We start from the raw sequence: 22,547 nt of genomic DNA on the forward strand, positions 1-22,547 counted from the left end.
TCGCTGAAGACCCCTGAAGATGAGAAAGTGTCAGCATCCCTGTACCCAAGATAAGGACCAACCAGGACAATTCTGTGCAGCCTCCTGAGGAAGAACACAAGTCCTTCACAGACAGGACTGCTGAGAGCTCCCCTAGACCAGCCTGTCCCACTTATGACTGAAAATACTGAGACCAAGAGAGACAGGATATGACTTGGTCGAAGTTACACGACTAGTTAATGATAGATCCAGGTGTAAAAAGCCAGGTCACCTCAGTTAATAAGATTTAAATCATTACAAAATAGTCAATATATTTCAAAAACATGAATTATGCAACCATTCAGAATGTGTGAGAAACCAAGGAAGGACAGGCTTTTTTCCATCTCATTCAAACAAGACAGACAATGAAAAGGTGACAACATCACAGTGAGGAGACAGGGACTGCAGAAGGAGGGAAAGAGAAAGCAATCGCCAGGACATTTGGGAACATAGCACGCTGCTGATGAAATACAGCAAAACCATCTCTGTACCTCTACACTTCCCTTCTTCACAGGCAGCCCTCAGTAGTACTGTGCATGTCTCGACCATTTTTCCTTGCCAAAGAGCACATTTTAGGTTCTCTTTTATAAACAACCATCATTGCAGTAAGGGGCAATAGAACAACTACATAAAGGCAAGTCTCATATAAAGCAAAATATCACCTATAAAGGTAGACAAGAACACGCAACTGCCTGGATAGATTTCAAAAAAAAAAAAACCTAAAAGATGCCTAGAGAAATCATGAATATAAGAACAAATGCTGATAACATATTAGAAAAACAACATGCCACCCAGGGAAATAACGGTGACTATTTGCTTAAGAAGAAGACTAGAAATGAGCCAAGGCAAAAGAGATGACTAAGCCCAATCTTGGTGGAAATCAAAAATCAGAGTCATGATTAAAGAAAGAGCATTGCAAAACACAAAGGGAAATCGGAGCCATTATTTCACAGAAAGCAAATCTTGCCCTGACATTTACGGAGATAACAGAGCAGATGGCACTTAAGCGGTGGTCGTCATCTACTTAAACAACCAAATTCACTACGAATTAAGGAGAACTTTTTAAGACCACTTTTTTCCATCAATCTTTACAAGATGAAAAAGCAAGGATGACAAGGGTCAAAGAACAATGAAACAAAAGCCAGTGCATTTGAACATGAAAAATGTAGAACTGATACAGCAATCACAGTGAGGTCAGTTTCAAACAATAAGGACCAGACAGCACAGTGGAGCTCAGAGCCCAGATCTCAAGACAGGCTCAAATGGTGACCTCATCTCTTCCTTCTTAACTGTGTGCCCTCTGCACCTCAGTTTCCTTATCTGTAAAATGGGAAAAGTAAGAATACCACCTTCATAGGGCTACTGAATGGAAAAACAAATAAATATACATATAACAAAACTGTGCTGTACATGTGTGGCCATGGAATGCCTGAAATGTGGCTAATGCAGTGGGAAAACTGAATTTTCTATTTTAATTTAATTGAAATTTTAAAACTTAATATTAAGTTACTGGAAAACTTTTAAATATGTTTGTAACATACAAACATATTTCTACTTTTCAAATGTAAATTTTATAAAATCAAAATACAGCTGGCCAGTTAGCTCAGCTGATTAGAGCATAGTACTGATAACACCAAGGTCCATGGCTCAATCCCTGCAATGGCCAGCTCAAAAAAAAAAAAAATTATGTGTGTGTGAGTGTGTGTATGTTTGTGTGTGTGTGTGTGTACAGAGAGAGAGAGAGAGAGAGAGAGATCAAGTATATCTGATGCAAATTTAGCATCTGAATTGAGATGTACGGCAAATACAAAATTCACGCCAGTTGACAGACATTGTAAAAAAAAAAAAAACGTAAAACGCCTCATTAATTTTTATGTTGAATATGTCAAAATGGTAATTTTTTCATATAATNCCCTTTTTTTTTTTTTTTTTTTTTTTTTTTTAAAAAGAGGGTTGGGTGGGGAGGACAATTGGAAGGGTGCAGCCTAGATTCCTTCCTAGTCCCCATGTTCTAACATTTTGTATTCTATAAGCAAGATGACCTCTAAGAAGTCTTTAAGCATTTTGTTAAATTATTTAAATCACACACAATGTCACAGCACTTTGAAGAAGGCAGTGCTAAGATATAAGTTAAGACTCAGGCAACAAACAAGGTTTGAATTGAAATCAGTGTGGAATATACAGAGATCTCTTTAAGAACTGATGATGACTCCTGACCTAGATCAAAGACACATTAAGTCCTATCCACTATGACCCTGCACTTTCTAAACACCAGTATTATCTAAAGCCTTTTAATAAAGAACTTCAGAAATAATGTCATTTAAGTGGGCTTTATTGCTAAACCAAGATAGTCATGAACGTTATTCTGGGTAAATGAAGTTTTGCCTACAGAATAAGTTTAACTTTGTTTAGGTTACAGGAATGTTTGTCAAAAAAGTTTTCTAAGATGAGGAAAGAGCTCCAAGTAATCTAAAATATGCCTGGAGTTTTCTAAGACCATTACGGTTATGACTCTCTCATTCTGTAGAAAGAACCTCAAACTGGCTAAAAAGAAACACCTATGCCTTGGAGGTGACAGCTTTTTTAAAAGAAATAAAAGGGGATGAGGGTAGGTAGGTGGTGGAGAGTAGACCATCAAAAGCCAAGCAAACTCAACAAAGGGGAAAGAAAGGAGGGCTGGCTGGTTAGCTCAGTTGGTTAGAACGTGGTGTTGTAACACCAAGGTCACACTTCAGATCCCCACACCAGCCAGACAACAAAAGAAAGATAGAAAGGAAATGAGCTAAGTTGAACCCAAAAGACTCATCACATTTGGGATGGCTCCAGATCACTGCACTGGTATGCCCCGAGTACCCCAGAAAGGCCCCCATAGGCATTTGTGGGGAGCTGGTGGCTGTGTGAGTGACAGCTCTCCAGGATGACTGGAGCAGCAAGTTTACATATAACTGAGGTCAGCAGGAGAAAGCTGGAGGAGCACCCAGTGGCTGAGGNGTGTGTGTGTGTGTGTGTGTGTGTGTGTGTGTGTGTGTGTGTGTGTACAGAGAGAGAGAGAGAGAGAGAGAGAGAGAGATCAAGTATATCTGATGCAAATTTAGCATCTGAATTGAGATGTACAGCAAATACAAAATTCACGCCAGTTGACAGACATTGTAAAAAAATCGTAAAACGCCTCATTAATTTTTATGTTGAATATGTCAAAATGGTAATTTTTTCATATAATAGGCTAAATAAAATGTATTGTTAAAATTAGTTTCTACTATTTCTTCTACTTTTTTTAATGTGGCTACTAGAAAACTTGGAATTGCATATGTGGCTCATATTACATTTCTGTACTCTTTTTAATGTGGCTACTAGAAAACTTGGAATTGCACATGTGGCTCATATTACATTTCTGTTAGTGCTGACTTTGAGCAATGTCTGGCACATACGAAGGATGCAATAGATATTATCTACTATTATTCCTATTAGTATTATCATCATTATTGTTGGATACAAGGCAGTTGAGGGGGTGCGGTTCAAAAAAGCAAAACATGTCTCTACCTTCTGAACCTCAGAGTCTAGCAAAGGGAAATCAGATATACCATAACAGCATCATAGGACACAAGTTAAATATCTCATCTGTGAAAAAAGAGGACTTACAGGAAAAAAAAGATGCTCAAAAAAGTATAGTAAACTCATTGAAAACCTTGAAACTGCCATTCCAAATAACAACAGAAATCACAATTAATTTGTGTTAGTCACCCAGTTGGATCAGATCTGGATGAAAAGAGAAAAAAAACTGATCATATGAGGAACCAACATGGACTGAAGGCAAAAGGTCTGCTATTTGCTGATGGGCGGTCTTGCTCCTGCTAGTCCCAGACCTGCTCCACTGGGGCAGGGGGTACCTTACTCCCCTGACAGTTCACACTAAGAGCAGCTCTAGATGGGTGGGGGTGCAGGGGTGGGGGTTGGATTAGGCCATACAGTCTAGGCAGACATATGCAGGAAAAATGTAGGATGGTGCCAAACCTCACCAGGATGAGAGCCAAAACAGAGGGCCCTGTAAATGCAACACCCAACAAAACAGGTTCAAGAGTGTTCACAGAAGCACTATTCATAATAACCAAAAGACTGGAGATTATAACCCAAATGGAGATTACCAACAGGAGAAAGGATAAGAAGAGTGCAGTACAGTCTCACAACAAAGAAGAATAAACAGTGGCTAAACACGGCATGGTTGAATCTTACAGACAACATGCTGCACAAAAGAAGCCAGACACAAAAACAGAATATACTGCATGATTCCATCTGTAGGAAGCTCAGGAACAGGGAAAACTCACCTATGTAATATGTGTCAGAATTGTGGTTACTTCTAGGAGAGGAGGACAGGAAGTAACTGACTAGGAAGGGACAAGAGGGAGCCTCTGAGAAGCTGGAAATGTTCTATATCTTCATCTAGCTGTGGGTTACATGTGTGTATACAAATTGTAAAAACTCATGAGCTGCAGACATATTTGCACACCTTGTGCATGTTAAGCTTCAATTAAAAGACACATTCAAATAGTTTTTTAAGGTCCTGTAAAAAATTCACTGTATTTAATTTTTTTTTAAAAAGACTATATTCAGCCAAAATTTCTTTTCAAATGGCATCACCCAATGTCTCCAAATGTTTGCATAAGTGTACAATTTGAGGACTGCAAAATATTGCAAGAAGTTATATATGCCATTTTATTCTATGAGCCTACTCCCACACAATAAACTTGCAGAGATGTGCTTTAAGGAATGATCTTCCACATATTTTAGGGCTGTGGTTCCCAACTTCTGAGGCTCAGAGCACTTATTTATAAAGAGAGATTTGGGGGTACCATCCCTAACAATTCTCCTTCCGCAAGTCTGCAGTGGGGCTGAAAAAACTGTTCTTTAAAAAAGATCCTGAAGTGATTCTGAGTGGAAACGACTTCTGTATGGAAAATCACCTTCTTATGACATGGAGAATAACAGAGACTTAAGTTGTTTTGCATGAGAAACTGGACTTAGCTACTTAAAGAAGTATCACAAGTTCTTCTGTTGCTTGATTTCAGTCAAATCTGCTAGGAATGCCAGTATAATATAATTTTTATTTTAATGGGAAGTATGAGAAAGGCTTAAGTATAATACATTAATATATAGTGTATTGGATCTAGAGGAAAATGACTATCTTCAGTGATGCTGTGTTGTTAGATTCTTCCAAGGAGAAATCAGAACTATTTGGAACTAAATCCTCTGACCTTGCTGTTTTTAGCTCGCAAAGCTGACGCTATAAAGTACTAGATAAGATGTTTGAGATTTATAGCCATCTCCCTCCTTGTAAGTAACAGAATATTCTGGTAATAAATATGCACATGCAACTGAGGTACCTATTTCTTTTTTCAGTAGATGCCCTCTTGCTAATTATACTGATTAGCATAATCTGTTAATGTACAGATACATATTTCTTAAAACCATCACTTTTACAAAAAGACTTGAAGCTCTGCTGCCTGGAGTTGAGACACTGCTGTCATCCTTAAATAATGCAAAGACAAAATCAACCAGGATGCTAAGACGTAATCTCTTAAAACCTGCTGCTGTGACACACATGGAGCGTGATGCCTACTGGACACCAATAGTAACTGTTGCTAGGCAGGCTGGCAGGGGAAACATCAAGTGAAAGGGGTCAGTGGAAAATTAAGCAAAATTTAAAACTGCATATGAAAGGCTGCAGAAGAGAACACACTCACGTTTAGAGCTCATTTTAAATCACATAATCTAAAAGAGAAAAGAAAAATCTGTTCAAATACATGGAATTTATTGTATGCCATCTTTCAATTCTAACACCAGAAAACAGAGGTTTTTCCTGTTCTGGAAAGTTCACACCACAGTATAGATATTCACCTGGCCGTTTCACATAATTTTCCAGCTGAATACAGAATTTCTGAGTCATAAAGGAAGTGTTCAAAAATTTTTCTCTTAAGAAATAAAAGGAGCTGGCCAGTTAGCTGAGTTGGCTAGAGCATGGTGCTACTATCACCAAGGTCCAGGGTTTGATTCCTATGCAAGCCAGAAATAAAAGAATGCTTCAACTAATGCACACTTCTTGTTTGCCCTGAATACATTTTACACTACAGAAAGTGACCAGGTTCTATATCTGGGGAGGAAAATGTCAATGATGTCACCAAGATTGACCTGCTCCCTCCAGCCCCAGCCCATAGCAGCTGAGGAGAATGGGCTTGACCTCAGCCCACCTCCAAAGGTGGGCCCTGATTTATCTCAACCAATCAGGGCAACCCATTCCCTTATCACAGAAATTGGTTTAGATAACCCAGGCCTAATGCAGTCAGCACACAGGATCTCCCTGGCTCCAGGGATTGGTTCAGAAATGTACCAGTCAGTGCAAAGCTCAGAATTTTGTCGGGGACTCAGAAACTCAACTATTTGAATTTGGATAGCATCATGGGCAGATATAAAGCTGGAAGTGCTGCTTTCACTTTGCTTTCTGAGGGCAGACAGGCTTAAGATGAAGTCAATGCACCAAAAAGGCAGAACCAAAGAACAATCCCACAGAGCCAGAGCCCTGATCAAACCATGCCTAAATCCCACCCACCATTATACTTCCATGAGCTAATAAACCCCTGAACTATATAAGCCAATTTGGAGTTGGGTTTTCTGTTATTTGAAGTGAACAAACACGAAATGCCACCTGATAAAAGGTCTTTTAAGTAACACCACGTTGTATCTGTATAACACTATGTCCTTTTAAAAGTTTTCCATACATATGTTTTTTTTTCCACCCAATTGGAAAGACAGGTATTATTGGCAACCCAGTTTTGCACCAAAGAGGATGGATTTGGGGAAAATAAAATTAATAAGAAAAAATGGATAACATTACCATAATGCTTACATTTCTGACTATGTGCTAGACATCACTCTCAGCACATTGCATGTGCCCCATTTCTCACCTTATATGACAGATACTATTATTTTCTGCATCTTACAGTGAGGTTCTGGGAAACAAAATGGTCAGTATGACCAAGGTCAGAAAAAATGATAAATGATGGATCCACAATAACAAAGAGGCAAAAGTTACTACTCTGTGCAAGTGGAAAACCATCTCCTCGCTCCCAGGCTCACTGCGACTCCACCACCATCCACTCCACTCCAAACTCATAACTCTTAGAAATCATCCGAGGTAAATTAATTGTGTTCCTGGGTGACATGAACAATAAACTTATCTGTACCATGAAATGGCCACTTTTTAAGCCAACTAAACCACGTTCCTACAATTTAGGACCTAGTGACTGCAGGTATATATAAAGCACACCTCCACATAACCAGGCAATCTTTTCCTCCCTGACCGTGCCAATAAATATGCAGTAAAAGCCCATCAGCGCACATGCCTCACTGCAAAAGATCAGAAGGAAAATCCCCTTATGTGTTCAAAATAATTTATCGAGTGGTACCAACATTTAACAGGGCACATTTGACTTATTTCTGAGCCTTTTGCTCCAGAAACGTTATTCAGAAGTAAGAACCAGCATATACTTGGAATACCTTTATTTACGAGCAGTTCCTTCAAGATGAGAACTGCCATGGAAAATATGGTAGGCTTGGCATTATTAACAACATCAGAGATGGTTCTTTGAATAGCTCAGCTCAACCTCTGACCCTGCCAAGTGCTATAAGCGCTGACAGTCCTCTCCCCTATTAATTATCAAGTCCCAGTTGCAGAGAACAATGAACTTTGTTTATTACTTTGCCTTTCATCTTTAAAAACAGTTGCAAGAGCAGAACTTTAAAAAAGGGAGAACACACAATTTGATGGAAATTAACAGCCAGAGTCTTTAATGAGAGGTTGACAAATTAACAACTGAATACTATGTAAAGTGCAGTAACATCTTTTTTCTCTTGTTTGAACATCAAGGAAGAGCCAAGGAGATAGTATGAGTGAATGCACTAAAAAAAGATAAAGGGCTTTGCACATGGGAGTACTGACAGTGACTTTTGTTCAGAAAGACACAAAGTCACCCACACTGGTCTGCAGATTAAAGGAGGGAGACAAATGACTTCTTATAATCCTCTCTCGAGTCTTCTTCATTGCAACCTCTATCCCAAATCCTTCCTCCTTTAAATACCCTCTTCTATGGAAAGACAGGAACACACGTTCACATATACACACACTTGCAAACCACTAGGGCTAGTTACAAAGCAAAGGCACAAGAAGAATAGAGAAAACGAGATGCATATGGTAGATTTTTTGCAGAAGTGGCAAGAAGCATTGCTCTCCCTTTGCTCATTGTATTAGTCTGTTTGTGTTGCTATAACAGAAATACCTGAAACTGGGTAATATATAAAGAACAGAGGTTTATTTTGCTTACGATTCCGGGACAGCTGCATCTGGCATGGGCCTCAGGCTGCTTCTACTCATGGCAGAAAGTGGCAGGCAGCTGGCAGGAACAAGCAGATCACGTGCCGAGAGAGGAAGCAAAAGAGAGAGAGAGGAGGAGCCAGTATCCTTTAAACAATCAGCTCTCGAGGTAACTAATAGAGCAAGAACTCACTCACTACCCTCCTCCCCCAGGGAGAGCATTAATCCATTCATGAGGGATCTGCCCCCATGACTCAATCAGTTTCCAACACTGCCACATTGGAGATCAAGTTTCCACATGAGTTTTGGAGGGGACAACACAGCCAAACTCCATCATTCATGCCTTTGGCTAATCTCCTCACACCCATCTCTAGTTCTACCCATATAACCAGATTTGGCCAGCGAGACATCAGCAAATAAAGATGCAAGTGAAACCTTGAAAAATGCTTCGACATTGGGCTTATCCTCTCTCACCATTCTTAGGACTCTGAGACCACCATGTGAAGTCCTAACCTGATGGGAGATGAGAGGAACAAGCCAAATCATCCCCAGGGGACACTGCGCCAACCACCAGCCATGCGAGTGAGGCCATCTTGGACCATCCACCTCCAGGGCATGAGGGAGGACAGCACAAGTCCAGCCTTCTGAGCCATCCTGGACCACAAAATCATGGGAAATAAACAGTCTGTTTAAGCCGCTAGGTTGTAGGGCTATTTGTTACATAGCAAAAGTCCTTGAAAATATCCTGAAACTTCTGAGAAACGGGAGAACACAATTGAGTTCAACAATTCTTCATTGACCACTTCCTATTTATATAAAGAACTAGTATACAAGACACTAGAATCTGAGATACAAAGATGAACAAAACGTGCTCCCTGACCTAAAGGAGTCCATAAGCTGTCAAAAGGTACACCAAGCATAACGGAGCCACCATGAGACATGAAAGATCAAACACCACCCTCCATCTCCTAGAATGCCTGTCGTTCATACCACATTTATGAACTCATTCCTCCAAACAACTTCTCCAGTAACATGCAGCCATGTGGGGACTTTATAACTATCCATGCACTCAGTGTTCACACCTACCGAGTGGTGAACAAAACAGACAGAAACCGTGTCCTCATGGAGTTTATATCCTATTGGATATAAATTTTTATAAAATGCTTTCTATGTTTCAGGGAATTTTCAAAGTGTTTTTTCTACACATACACACACACATATAAATTCATTTAGCATAAGTTATATTTTTAAAGTAATTTAATTAATAAAAGACTGAAACTGAAAAATAAAGACATTTATTTTACATAATCTGAGGCATCAAACATCAAAGAGTCTGGGAGCAGAACTATATTGTTTTATTAACAAATGTGGGAATGGGAGGGATTGGTTAATGGACACAAGGAATGATTACATTTTGTAATAATGAGCATGCTAATTATTCTGATTTGATCATCATGCGTTGTACACAGGTCTTGATATTCAATTCTGTACCCCACAAACATGTTTAATCAATTATTTTTCAATAAAAAAGAAAAAAAAATATATTCTAGGGCTGTTCTGTTAGAAATCAGAGGACAAACAATGGGAGCTTTACAAAAGAATACCCAATTGTGGGAGAAAGTCTTCTCGCACTAGAATGTAACCTCCATGAAGGCAGGGATTTTTTGCCTTGCTCACTGAGTATACCCAGTGCCTAAAACTATGTCTGATATATAAGAGGCTATCAATAAACATGTGTTTAATGAGGGAGGGAGAAGGGAGAGATGGGTGGATCTGAGGGATAAACTGAGGCAAGCTGGAATGCCATTATGGGGAGAATATCTTCAAACTCATAGCAATGCTAGGAATTTCTTTATCAACATAGGCAGCAATCCTAGTTTATTAGAATGTCAGCATGTCAAAAGGATGCTCACCATCTTTTATCTCTTCTTTGCCAAATAGCTTCAAAAGCTTGAAAATAAAGTTTTTAAAAGTTACAAAAATGCAGCTCACAAGAAAGTTACTTAGGCAGCAATCCTAGTTTATTAGAATGTCAGCATGTCAAAAGGATGCTCACCATCTTTTATCTCTTCTTTGCCAAATAGCTTTCAAAAGCTTGAAAATAAAGTTTTTAAAAGTTACAAAAATGCAGCTCACAAGAAAGTTACTGAAATCCTAAAGGCATGACCTGCACATGGACGGCACTAATAAGCAGGTGCTGAGTTGGACTGACTATGTTTACAATGAACACGAAAGGGGAAAGAGCACTGACTCCTAAGATTTCTACTGCAGCCAATATCTGCTTGGATGAACACTTAGAAATTGAATATATTATCTTCATGCAGCCAAAGAGCTCTAGAGCCAATACTTTGTATTTTTGAAATAGTAATAACTAATTATAAACAATAAATGTGACTGTCTGAGGTCAGGATTTTGAACCATCAAATGCCTAAACAGTTGTTGATAAAGGAGCTGATAACCCATGGCTGATAACTCCTCCTTAATCTAAAGTCTAGGGGAAACTGATGTCCATAAATAAAATTCTATCCTAGACCTACCCCCAAGTTCAATATTGTACCAAGAAGAGGTAAAAATTAACTGGATTTAAAAGAGAGAGGCCACAAAAAATATTGTTTCCCTATGCTGTGTTTGTAGGTCTTCCAGAAACCCTGAGCAGCAGGAACCCAGAGGGCCACAAGAAACTTGTTCCACGAACCTGACCCGCAGCAGGCCTGCTGAGCAACGGCCCAGTTATCAGTGTTGCTTCCAAGTCCATTACAGTCCCCAGTGCACATCTTCTCCATAAATTGGAACACTGCAGGCAGCCAGGGAAAAAATCTTTTATAGGTTGCCATACTTCCCAGAGACAAAAAGTTCAGTAGATTCATTCATTCTATTATAAAATATAAATAAGTTGATTGAAAGTATGTCTCTCTGTGAAATTTAAACTCAGAAAATCTTATGCCAGGGAAGAATTCCAATTTCATTTTACTATATTGCTTGATAGCCAAAACATTCTGAAAGAGTGAAAAGTTTTCTTCCATCAATGTGTTATCCACCCCTGCCATGGGCTTGTGGTATCCTACCTCTTCTATCACCCCAGAGAAGGAATATCAAGACACCAGCACAATTTAAACTTAAATCATTTGCATTTCAATCCCATCCTCACATGGATTCAAATATGCTCCATCCAAATTCACTTCAACGAACACTAATTGTTTACCATGTGAAAAATACCAAAAGATTCCATATAATTAAAGTCTGAAAAAAACAACTTGCATTTCACTTACACAAATCGCTCATTTTCCAAGGAAAAGCCTCTCCGGTGAGAGCATCTGCTCCTCCCTTCCCACAACCCAGGGCCACAATGCAGTCAGAAGCCCTGTGCCGGGCACCAAAAACACAAGATCCAGTCAGACGGTGCAGCAATCAAAGGATATGTTTTCAGAAAGAAAACTATTTATTAAAAACGAAATGCATAAACCAATGCTGGCAGGATTCAAACAGAGCACTCCTAGGGCCACAAGCAGCACTGTGGTTCTGCTCAGGACAGCCACTGACAGAGGCAGCCCTCCCTTCTGCCACACCATCTGTCAGACGCTTGCCAGCATCCAAACTATTGGCAATTTATTTTGAAGCACAGAGCCCACGGAGTTATTTGGAAGTCGGAAAACATACCTTGAGCATTTTTCTTTAATCATTTATAAAGTGCTGGAACAGAGAAACTGAAATGCCTAGAAAGCTGATAAACCAAAAAAGGGGCATAAACGTTGGGGTGGTGGAAGACAAGATGGGATTCCTCTTCTTAAAAGTTCCCTAGAAAAAATTCAGCAGCAATAAAACATAGAGGATTTGTAAAAAGCCAGGCCAAGAGGTACCCAGGAGGGGTACTGAGTAGTCAGTTTACGAACGACTTCAAACACCCAGCCATCAGCATGATACTGTAGCTATGCAAAAGGGGTACCAATACAAAGCGCCTCAGCAATCCACTGATGCCAAGGCTTGTAGAAGCCACACTTATCACATTAACTTTCAAGTCCCTAAAGAGTCATTGCATTTTAAGACAAACTCAGACAGGATGAAAATGACATTGGGGCAGCATTCTAAGAGGAGACTAGAAAGACAGACCCAAAAGGGGAGAAAGAGTTAGTATAAGTGCAGATAAGAGAACGGATGTGGAGCATACATGGGCATCAGACAAGGTCAAACCACAAATCAGAAACTACTCCACTACTTAAATCCAGGGACTTTAATACAGGGAATTGGTTTCTCAGCTGAAGGAAGAGCTGGAAAGCCACTGGGGACAATGAGGCCACCCACAAACTGGCAACAGCAGGAAATCAGCATCAGAGGAAGGACAAAGAGAGGACAGGATGTGTTTGGAGGCCAGGGCTGTGTCACCAGGCAGAACTGCAACTACGATGGGCCAGTCCTCACTGGCGGGGCTGGGGCCATGGAGAAGAGGCACCTGCTGCTGGAGATGCCCTGCCAGGCCAGAGGGGGAGAATCTTGACTCTCTCCAATCCGCCACAGAAAGTGTCATGGGAGCCCAGGAAAAAGCAGACCACAGGGATCAGAGCCCCCATGACACAGGACAAAGCAGGAGAAGGGGAAGAATAGATCTGAGGGCAAAGAAGCTCAAGTCTGCTCCACCTTTCCTCAGCGTATCTAAGTCAGCACTCAAACTTGAAGGTGGACTCATCACCTGGGGATCTTATTAAAATGCAGATTCTGATTCATTAGGTCCAGGAACCACACTCTGAACAGCAAAGATCAAACTGATCCAAGTGAAGGACTGGGCTACAGGCAGAAGGATTTCAGCATTTTCCCTCTAAGAATAAAAATACAGTCACATGAGAGCCTTTCAAATAGGAATGAGAAAAATAAAATGAAATACAAAGTCAGGAGCATTACTAGGGCAGGATGGCTGCCTGTACAATGCTCCATGTCACTTTTCCCACCTGCTCAACAGATTTGTATAGTTCAAGGTTGTCAGAAACTGAATTGCGCCTCCCCCCAAATTTGTATCTCAAAGCCCTAAACCCCAGTACCTCAGAAGATAGGTCCTTTAACTTAAAATTAATTAATTAAGGTAATTAAAATGAGGCTGTTAGGATAGGCCTAATACAATCTTACTGGTGTCCTTATGAGATTTGGACACACAGAGGGAGACCAGGGGTGCACACAGAGAACAGGCCACATGATCACATGTTGGGGGCCTGAAGCTCCACAAGCTCCACACCCCTTCTTGTGAGACCGCTTCTCCTTGACAATCTGCTCAGATGGCCATGCTTTACATAACTGCCTCGAAATCTTTATGCCAGAAACTGATTGCTCCTGGCTATGCAAGTTAATTTGCAAGTGACCTTTTATCCTTCTCTAGAAACTGTTTAACCATAAACATTCTGGGTGGCAACCTTTACTTTGAATGTCCTGTCTTTGTCTCTCCTCAAGATATTATCATATCTTTACATTCCAGACCCTTTGCAGCATGCCTGCCTTCTCCTATATAAGATGTAACCTAAGAATCAATAAACGAGACTTGATCAGAATACTGTCTTGTCTCAATTTCTCGTGTCTCTTGTCCCATCCAATTCCCACTCCCCCCTCCATCTGTCAACACCTTGATCTTGGACTTCTAGCCTTCAGAACTGTGAGAAATATATTTCTGTTGTTTAAGCCACCTAGTTTGTGTTATTTTGTTTAGGCAGCCCTGGCAGATTAAAAAGGTTTTTATCTTTGTTTCCTGATATTAACTTAATCCCATAAATTCTCACTGCATGCCTGTTCCATGAGAAGCGGAGTTCTAGGAGCTGGCTCACAGAATAAAGAGAAAGTGCTCGGCCAGACACTGCTCCTATTTTTCTGTGTGTACGTGCTGGCAGAAAGAGGGAGAAACCAATACCGCTTGACTCAGATGATGATACATTCTGTGACAGAAGTTAAAACCAAATGCTACAGAAGCTGGGAGAAAAACAAAACTCATCCCAACTGGGAAGTGCAGGAGAGGAGGTGAGACCAGGGAGGGCTTCCAGGTGAGGTCTGACGGAGGCACAGAAAGGGGGAGCAGCCTAAATGATGGAGCAGCTTAGGCAAAGGCCAAGAGGCACCCAGGAACCCAATGCCCCGGTGCACACAGGGACAAGCAAGCCATCGATGGGCGGGGATGCCGGGGCTGGAGGGGCAGAGAGAAGTGCAATGGACAGATGAATCTGGAAAAGAGACCACTACCTTTAGGGGCCAGACAAGGGAGCTTAGACTTTAGAAAATGAAGATTAATGAAAGTAAGGAAGTAGACTAAGGGCAAGGGAGTGGAGACAGAGTAGAGGGAGGAGAAGAACAAAACTCCCTCGTTACCTAACTGCCTAAGACCTGCCTCTTTAAGATAAACACATGCTCTACCATTAGCTACTTTCAAAATCACTGAGCACCTTATTATCTCTTACCCTGTTCACATGGATATAAGAAAGAGGTTGCCAGCCACTGTGATTTCCAAGCTGGGATCTAGGCTATGTGACAGTTATGCATGAGTGTCCCGATCCAGTGAGTCAGAAAGAGAACTGAAGCTAAGAACTGCGATCCACATTCAAAGCCCAAAGCTCCAGCCACCATCACAACGCTGCCACAGCTCTGCTGCAAATAGTCAGTGCCTTTTGTCAGACATGACCCACCCAGTGCTCTTTCCCTCTCCCTCCACCCTCACCCAACAGGACCCTGAATTTCTCTCATCCAGGGTAAGGGAAGCCACAGACAAAAAGAAGGTTACAAAGTTCCTCCTTGCTTTTGAGCATCCAAGAGCTCAGGATCTGGTGGCATCCAGGGAAATTTAAGGGACTTTCAAGAGTAATCTGACTTTAAGGAACGTTCATCCTATACTGACTTTAGACTCCTGCCCCTGCATGAGAAGGGATTCCCCTATATTCCTGAAGCAACTCCTCATGATGTATGCAGATAAACTAATCTCAAGTCTCATAGCTGAAACAGGAAAATAACACCCAGCACAGTAGTTGCCACTGAGTTGGGGTGGGTTTCACACAGCATTTTTGGAACAATTAACTGATGGATGGAACACACAGACGGCAGAAATATGGGAAAGGATTGCACAAATCGCACAGATAGAAACCCATCAAATATCAACCAATTTCCAAAGAGAGTTTTCAAAAAAAGAATTTCACCTCTTCTTCAGCCTCTTCTTCACCTCAGCCCTCAGGTACTGTCTTCCAATAAGAGATGAAGACAGTCCTTAAAATATGAAACATGAGCAGAAAATGACTACAGATTTAAAGCACAAATACCAGCAGAGAAATCTAAAATGGGCTTGCAAGGTGCAGAAAAGGATAAAATATGAGATAGGATTCACCTTTCTCATAACCTTTAACACTTATCACGTATCACTTTTTTTTTCCTTCTCATCTGAAAAGTCATTAAAAATAACTAGGTTTACGAAAGATAGGACTGGAACTGGAGGGGGAGTTAGCTTCAGGGCCCAGAATCACCTTATGAGAAAAAGCACAAGAAAAAGTTCAGGGGTTTCACATCGTGACTCTCAGTGTGGACACCTTTGCAGAGACGTGATAAAACCCCTGCTGCGGTGACAAGAAGAGACACCTTGGCAACAGGAGAAGAGATGAAGCTTACATCTTTCAATTTATTGCTGCACTGCCTCCTGTGCTAACGGGCGCTGCGTATACTAATGACTTTTCAAGTAGCGAACTATTTGATTTCTCCTTTCCTTAAATGGAGCAGATTTTAGTCCTCCCTCTTCAGCAGATTTGCTGAGGGAAGTTACATCGTGCCCATGAAAGGTCAAACAACTTGAACTTCAGGGCTGTGGCACTGCCTCTAGAGTGAATGTGCCTTAAACAACAAAAAATATTCACCTCTTTGGCAAGAATATTCCACACCTGACTATTCTGAAATATGAGTGAAGTCTTTGCTCAGTTTCCTGCACAAGCATCTCTCAACAAAGGAAATGCAGCAGAAGTTCCTCAAAATAATATCACATCATTATTATCTGGAGGAGAGAAGAGAGAAGTTTGAATGCAAAAACCCTCACCTATTGCAGTGCTTTCTGCAGCTTGAAAGAATATCTCCAGGACTACTACAACCCACTACCACCTAGAACTTCAGGACAGCCTCTGACCTCATGAGGAACAGTCTTTTTAACCCCCGAGCAGGCCGAGTTGCCTAAATGGTACAAAGGAACTTTACATAATATACTGCTGGCCACGCTCTCCGAGACTGTTGTTAAACAAAGAATTCAATAGCTACTCTAGACCTTCAAAAGTTTACCCCAGGAAGCAATAACTGGGTAGGCCATTTGCATGTGAAGGGGATCCAAGTCAGGCTTCCGCCAAGACATTCGGTTAAACCTCATCTGTCTAGCCTCACCAAGAGGAGATAGAGATTTTACTCAACAGACCTCAGAAACAAACCTCAGACTCAGTAGCCTCTGAACTGCCTTCTCTCATGCATACAGTCAGCCAGAGGCCATCACAGCACCAAATTCAACCTCAAGCCTGGTGTGGCTGACTCTCAATAGATGACACAGGTTTCTACCAACTCAGCAAAACATAAAGACACTTATATTTTGAAGCAGAGTATGAAAAACGGAGGCCATCACTGACAACCCTTCACAGCGAATCTGGCCAGAAATGCAGACCCCACAGTCTAGCCATTGAGATATACCGGGAAAAACTGTGATACAAAATTACCAGCTTAGAAATTTCTGACATCTAGCCATGCTATGAAAGCATATTCTACAATACTGCCATGGGAATTATCTTTTTTCATTTAATATATGGCTTTTATATTAACAAAAGCAAAAGCAAACATCTTAAATATCAACACAACCTGTGGATGTTAAAACACACATTTTTAATGTCTAATAGCCTCCTTTCCCATTTCTTCATGTTCAAACCAGAATCCCCACCCTGACAAACGTCACTAATTAGCTACACTGATCTTACCTTAGCAAAGCACACAAATGCCATGTTTCAGGAGGAAAATTTTTAAAGTTTTACCCATTGAAGCCAGCATAATAAGAGTGAGACACCTATTTATAGTCCTTACTTTCAAAATATTTTGGGTTTCATTCCACTTATTTGTCCATTCCTTGGTCAATTCTTGAACCTAAAAAGAAAAATATACATATGTGATTACTCCATTAAAAATTTTTATGATTTTCTTCTAGAAAGTTTCTAAATTCTCATAGCTTATGAAAAGATGTACTATATATTTTTAATTAAACAGTAACTTTTACTCCTGAAAGAACCATCACCAAATATAAATCAAACAAGCTGATCTCATCCTAAAACCTACATTATGGCAAAGGAAAGAACGGACATAAATTTATCAAGCCACCTAGAATTCTACAACAGTCTTTTTCATGGTGCACTTAAATAAAAGCTGCTTCCTTGGATTATTAACCAAAATTACAAGTTCAAGGATGACAACGTCCCATTAAATGGGTTAATTTTTCCTGACTATAGTTTAGGTCCTAAGAAATAGTGATTTACTTTTCTTTCTAATTAGATGTGGTGATTAAATCACCTTGGATGCTGCAGTTTTCTTTTAGGAGATAATTTGCTTTGGTAGCTGATTAATAGGGTTTATAAATCTCATTCTATCTTTAAGAAAAATAAGGTGGTTCTTTAATTGGCTCTTTTAGTAAAAGCAAAAATCTTTTGATAAAAATCAGCTTCTTTCCAGTATGCTATAAGTTAGGGGAAAAATGTCCCCAATTGTTGAACACAGCACAGCTGGATATTGCTTATCAAAGTTAATGGAAATATTCTGCTAGTTCCATAAAACTTTTTAAATGATCTTATTGATTAATTCATTAAAAGCAAAAAGTGATACCTGAATTGAGAGGTAGGAAGAAAAAATGAATGAAAAATATGTTCTTTGGAAAACAATACACCTAGGGCTAAAAGAGAGTAACTTCAAATACCAAGGTCAAAGATTAGGAACCCTGTGCTGGCCAGCCACCAAAAAAAAAAAAAAATTAAAAAATTAAAGAAAGTAACTTCAGAAAGGGGGAAACTCACTTTATCAAAGCTTTTTTCCACTCTGTGCCTTTATCACTCCTGCCACCTCATTCCCAATGGCAGACATCAACATGTTTAAACCTACTGGTCTTCCCACCAATGAGTTACCCTATTTAACCAGGTCAAAATGAATGCACAGAACAGATCTGCTTGTACTCTCATGCTAAAAGAAAGATACTTTCCAAATGCCATTAACTATAGTAATTGGAAAGGGCTTCTATGTGAGTGATCTTAAGGAAACAAAGCGTTTGTTATTAACAAGAAATGAAGGATTTGAAGCAATGGTTTATTCAAGAGGTATGCCATTAACTATAGTAATTGGAAAGGGCTTCTATGTGAGTGATCTTAATGAAACAAAGCGTTTGTTATTAACAAGAAATGAAGGATTTGAAGCAATGGTTTATTCAAGAGGAAAACCAAAACATACCTCACCCACCTATGTTCAATCATTCAGTGGCCATTCATATTACTCTTCAATTTACATCAAATAAGATTAAGTTAACATTATTTTTAATAATGTCTCTTCTTTTACTAGTTACTAATGTCAAAACCCATCATCATCTCAGTGAAAAACAAAAGAAACAGGACTGAAAGAGCCTCTAACTTTGTTTTTTGCTTGTTTTTAATGGTTTGATAAGACGGTCCTGATTTATCTGAAACCAGTCATACACTCCAGCCCTTCCTTTCATCGCCTGAGTGATACCAACCCCACAGACTCATGACAGCAATAAAAGTCGCATGGCTGTCAGGGCTTTTTGTTTGAAAAAGCTTTCAGAGAGGAGTATTCAGATGCCTTCTCTCCCTACAGAAAGAGGAAAACTTGGTGTACTGAATTCTACTAATTCATACTAATCAGTTATCAGATTCTCAATGGCAATTTATCTGAGAATACAAAGCATTCAACAATCAATCATTCAGCATTTCACCAACTGATGTGTTCTCACTGAAGATATGCAAACCAATCAATCCATCTTGAATCCAATCAAATAAAAGTCTAGCTTTCAAAAAAATTAAAAGTATGCCTTGGATTTACTTTACCACTGTATTTAAATCAAACAGTCTTCATTTAAAACACTAATAAAAATTGGAAATATGTGACACCACCTCTAACAATGTGATCAGGTGATGAGATTTATAGGCAAGCATATGCCAAACAATCAAAAAGCATCAGCAAAAAACTAGACAAAAATTTAGAAAATGTGGGCCGGCCCGGTGGCGCACTGCACTAGTGCGCCGCTTGAGAAGCGCGGAGGCGCTCCCGCTGAGGGTTTTGGATCCCACATACAGACCAGTTCCCGCTCACTGGCTGAGTGAGGTGCGGGGGCAACACCGACACTGAGGGTTTTGGATCCCACATACAGACCAGTTCCCGCTCACTGGCTGAGTGAGGCGCGGGGGAAACACCGAGGGTTGCAATCCCGTTGCCGGTCCCGGTCCGGTACAGGGGCGACACTGAGGGTTGCGATCCGTTGCCGGACACGGAAAAAGACAAAAAAAAAAAAAAAATTTAGAAAATGTTATTATTCATAAGTAAGGCAGTCATTTCTGTCACAGCATGGATAATGTACTCAAATTAATATGTTTAATGGTTTCTATTAACTTGCTAGGTATTCCTGAAAACTAATATTGAGAAACAATTGAAGACTATATCCAGATATTTCATTAGCACTCAAAATTAGAATTCGAAGCACTAAAATATAAAACTTCGTGAGAAAAATAGGGATTCAGAAACTAATGTGTTCACTAATACTATTATCAGGATATTAATCAGCATAATTATCCAGGGAAGTGTCAACAAGTTCCTAACTATAACACAATTTATACCTTCCACATTGTATATTCTTGAAAGAGCTATTACCAACAGAATTCAATTTTCTTCCTATATCCATTTTAACCCATCAGCAAGATGAACAAAATCCACTCCAAAAACTGGTCTTCATGACTGCTCCTCTTTTTACAGAGGGTTTAAAAAAAAAAAAATAGTACAGAACCAGGTCATCCATGAAACTGGTTTTCAAAAAGCACCAGCACACCAACGCTGGCTTCAGCACTGAGCACTTCCAGAGCTTTTCTCTCATCCTGCTGCTCACTGCCACTCTCTCCCTGCCTCAAACCTCATCCAGCTAAAGAGAAACTAAGCATCTACCTAGAGTATTCTGAGACGCTCCACGTGCCGTACTTCCCACCGGAAACAAAGTAAAGAAAGGACAAAAGGCTAAGTGGTGGTCATGGTGGAGTCATGGGGCCCACTGCTGTTCTGTGAACACTGAACACGGCCTTGCTCGACCCAGGACTCCTGTCTACCCTGCCGGCTCGAGTGGCCTCACTGCTTTGTCAAGAGGACGTTCATGTGACTTTAATTGCAGCTAGCCCTCATATACCACACAAATCACATTTATTAAGTCACAGAGAATGTGATGCAATACATAAAAAGTCAACTATTGGGCTTCTTTAAACATGGTCACAGGGGAGGTGGGTAAGTGTAAAATGACAGAAAATGAGTCTCAAACAGTAAGTACTAAAAAGCATGCTCCTAAAATAACAGTGAAAGTCATGATTTTAAAAAATAAGTCAAAGTATCACTTACTCTTGCTTCATTCTGCTGAAGTTTTTCCTCCATACTTAAAGCTGTGGGAGAGTCTAAGAGAGCAATCTGCAATTTAAACCACCAAAGAGATCAGCAATTAATAGAAGGCAATAATCTGGAATATGGATTTTTCCATTAATATAGTAAATTATCAAAAACTTCCACAGAAAATATGAGATAGAGGTAAAAAGTAATGCCCCACACCCCTTGAAAAAGTGTCGATCATCACCAAGTCTTTAATCCCCAGGGTACGTATCTCAATATTAAAAACCATGACATCCTGGTAAGCCTACATTTGCAATACAAATCAGCAATGCAAAAGATGTACCATACTGACATTTTCCCAAAACCAAACACAATCTAAATCCCTAGATCTTAAGGATTCATCTGTTTGACTATGCACAAAAGTACAAGACTCAAAAGGTAGGATGCCTAAGTCTTGCTCAACCACAGGTTTCTGATGTTCATCCATGTTGAAACATGCAAATGAAACTCATTTATTATCACTGCTGGATGGTATCCCATGTATGGCATGGCTACGCTACAATCTATTTATCCATTTTCTTATGCATGTTGCAGAAGTGTAAAGACTGACATGAGAACGATAAATACCAACATCAGGTTAGAAGTGAGAGGGAAAAGCAGACAAAGACAGGAGAGGAAAAAGGAACTAGGCTGGGGCTTCAACTGCACTCAGAACATTTAGTCCCTGCCCTGAGTGACAGGAACACACTGTTCCCAATCCTGTCTCCCTTTCTCACTGCCTAAGATGTCATTAGGAACAAAAAAGAAAGGGAGTCTCCTTCCCACCCCACCCACAGGCAATCTCTCTTTCCCAATTTAGTGTGTAAACCTGCAGCTATTCTGATCATACGCATGTCTTCGTTCTGTGTTTAAATGTAAATGGCTTAAAGACACTATTCTGAATACTGCCTTTTTCACTCAACAATTTATCTTAGGGGAAATTCAGTAAAAATTAAACCGCTTCATTCTTTTTAACAATTCCAATTCCACTGTACAGTATTCCATTGTATGGCTATTCTATAATTTATGTTAGTACTCTCCTATTAATGAAAATGTAGATTCTTTTAATCTTTTGCTTTATCAGCAATGCTACTACAATGGCTATCCTTATACCAACTGCCTACAGTTAACAGGGCTGTATCAATAAAACAAATTCCTACAAGGGGAATTTGTGAGTCATCTCTATGTATGTTTTTTTTAATTGCCAAGTTGTCCTCAGAGGCTGAAGCACTTTTTTTCATTACTATTTACCTTTCAATGTCTATTCAAACAAAAACTCCTTCAAGGCAGTCTTAGGCTCAGTTAAACATTCAGACTAACAAGATTACTGTAGGCCACACCGGACACCTGTGTACTGAACAGAAAGCGGAGCCGGCCGCCAGGGAAGCACAGGTGTTCGTCCTGGTGGGCAAGCTCCTCGCGACAGGCCACGCAGTAGCCCTCACAGCTGTACAGGAGCTACTGCCTTTGGCCCTCTTGAGTAACTGCTCACATGTGTGGGGTCAAGATTCACATGGGCTGTGTGGGG

At 40.2% G+C, this 22,547-nt stretch overlaps 1 protein-coding gene across 1 annotated transcript in view; it reads right to left on the reverse strand.

Annotated features, from left to right (window-relative positions):
- The window catches only part of LOC103604242 (kinesin-like protein KIF16B), a 147,596-nt gene that overhangs the window by 62,775 nt on the left and 62,274 nt on the right, over window positions 1-22,547 (reverse strand). The window contains exons 11-12 of the mRNA XM_008588809.1: window positions 20,996-21,061; window positions 17,432-17,491 (exon numbers count right to left, since the gene is read on the reverse strand). Coding sequence (XP_008587031.1) covers window positions 17,432-17,491; window positions 20,996-21,061 — 126 coding nt within the window. The remainder of the gene's footprint in view (window positions 1-17,431; window positions 17,492-20,995; window positions 21,062-22,547) is intronic.

The sequence above is a fragment of the Galeopterus variegatus genome, unplaced genomic scaffold (genome assembly GCF_000696425.1).
Source record: "Galeopterus variegatus unplaced genomic scaffold, G_variegatus-3.0.2 Scaffold5046, whole genome shotgun sequence".
Classification (NCBI taxonomy): Eukaryota; Metazoa; Chordata; class Mammalia; order Dermoptera; family Cynocephalidae; genus Galeopterus; species Galeopterus variegatus.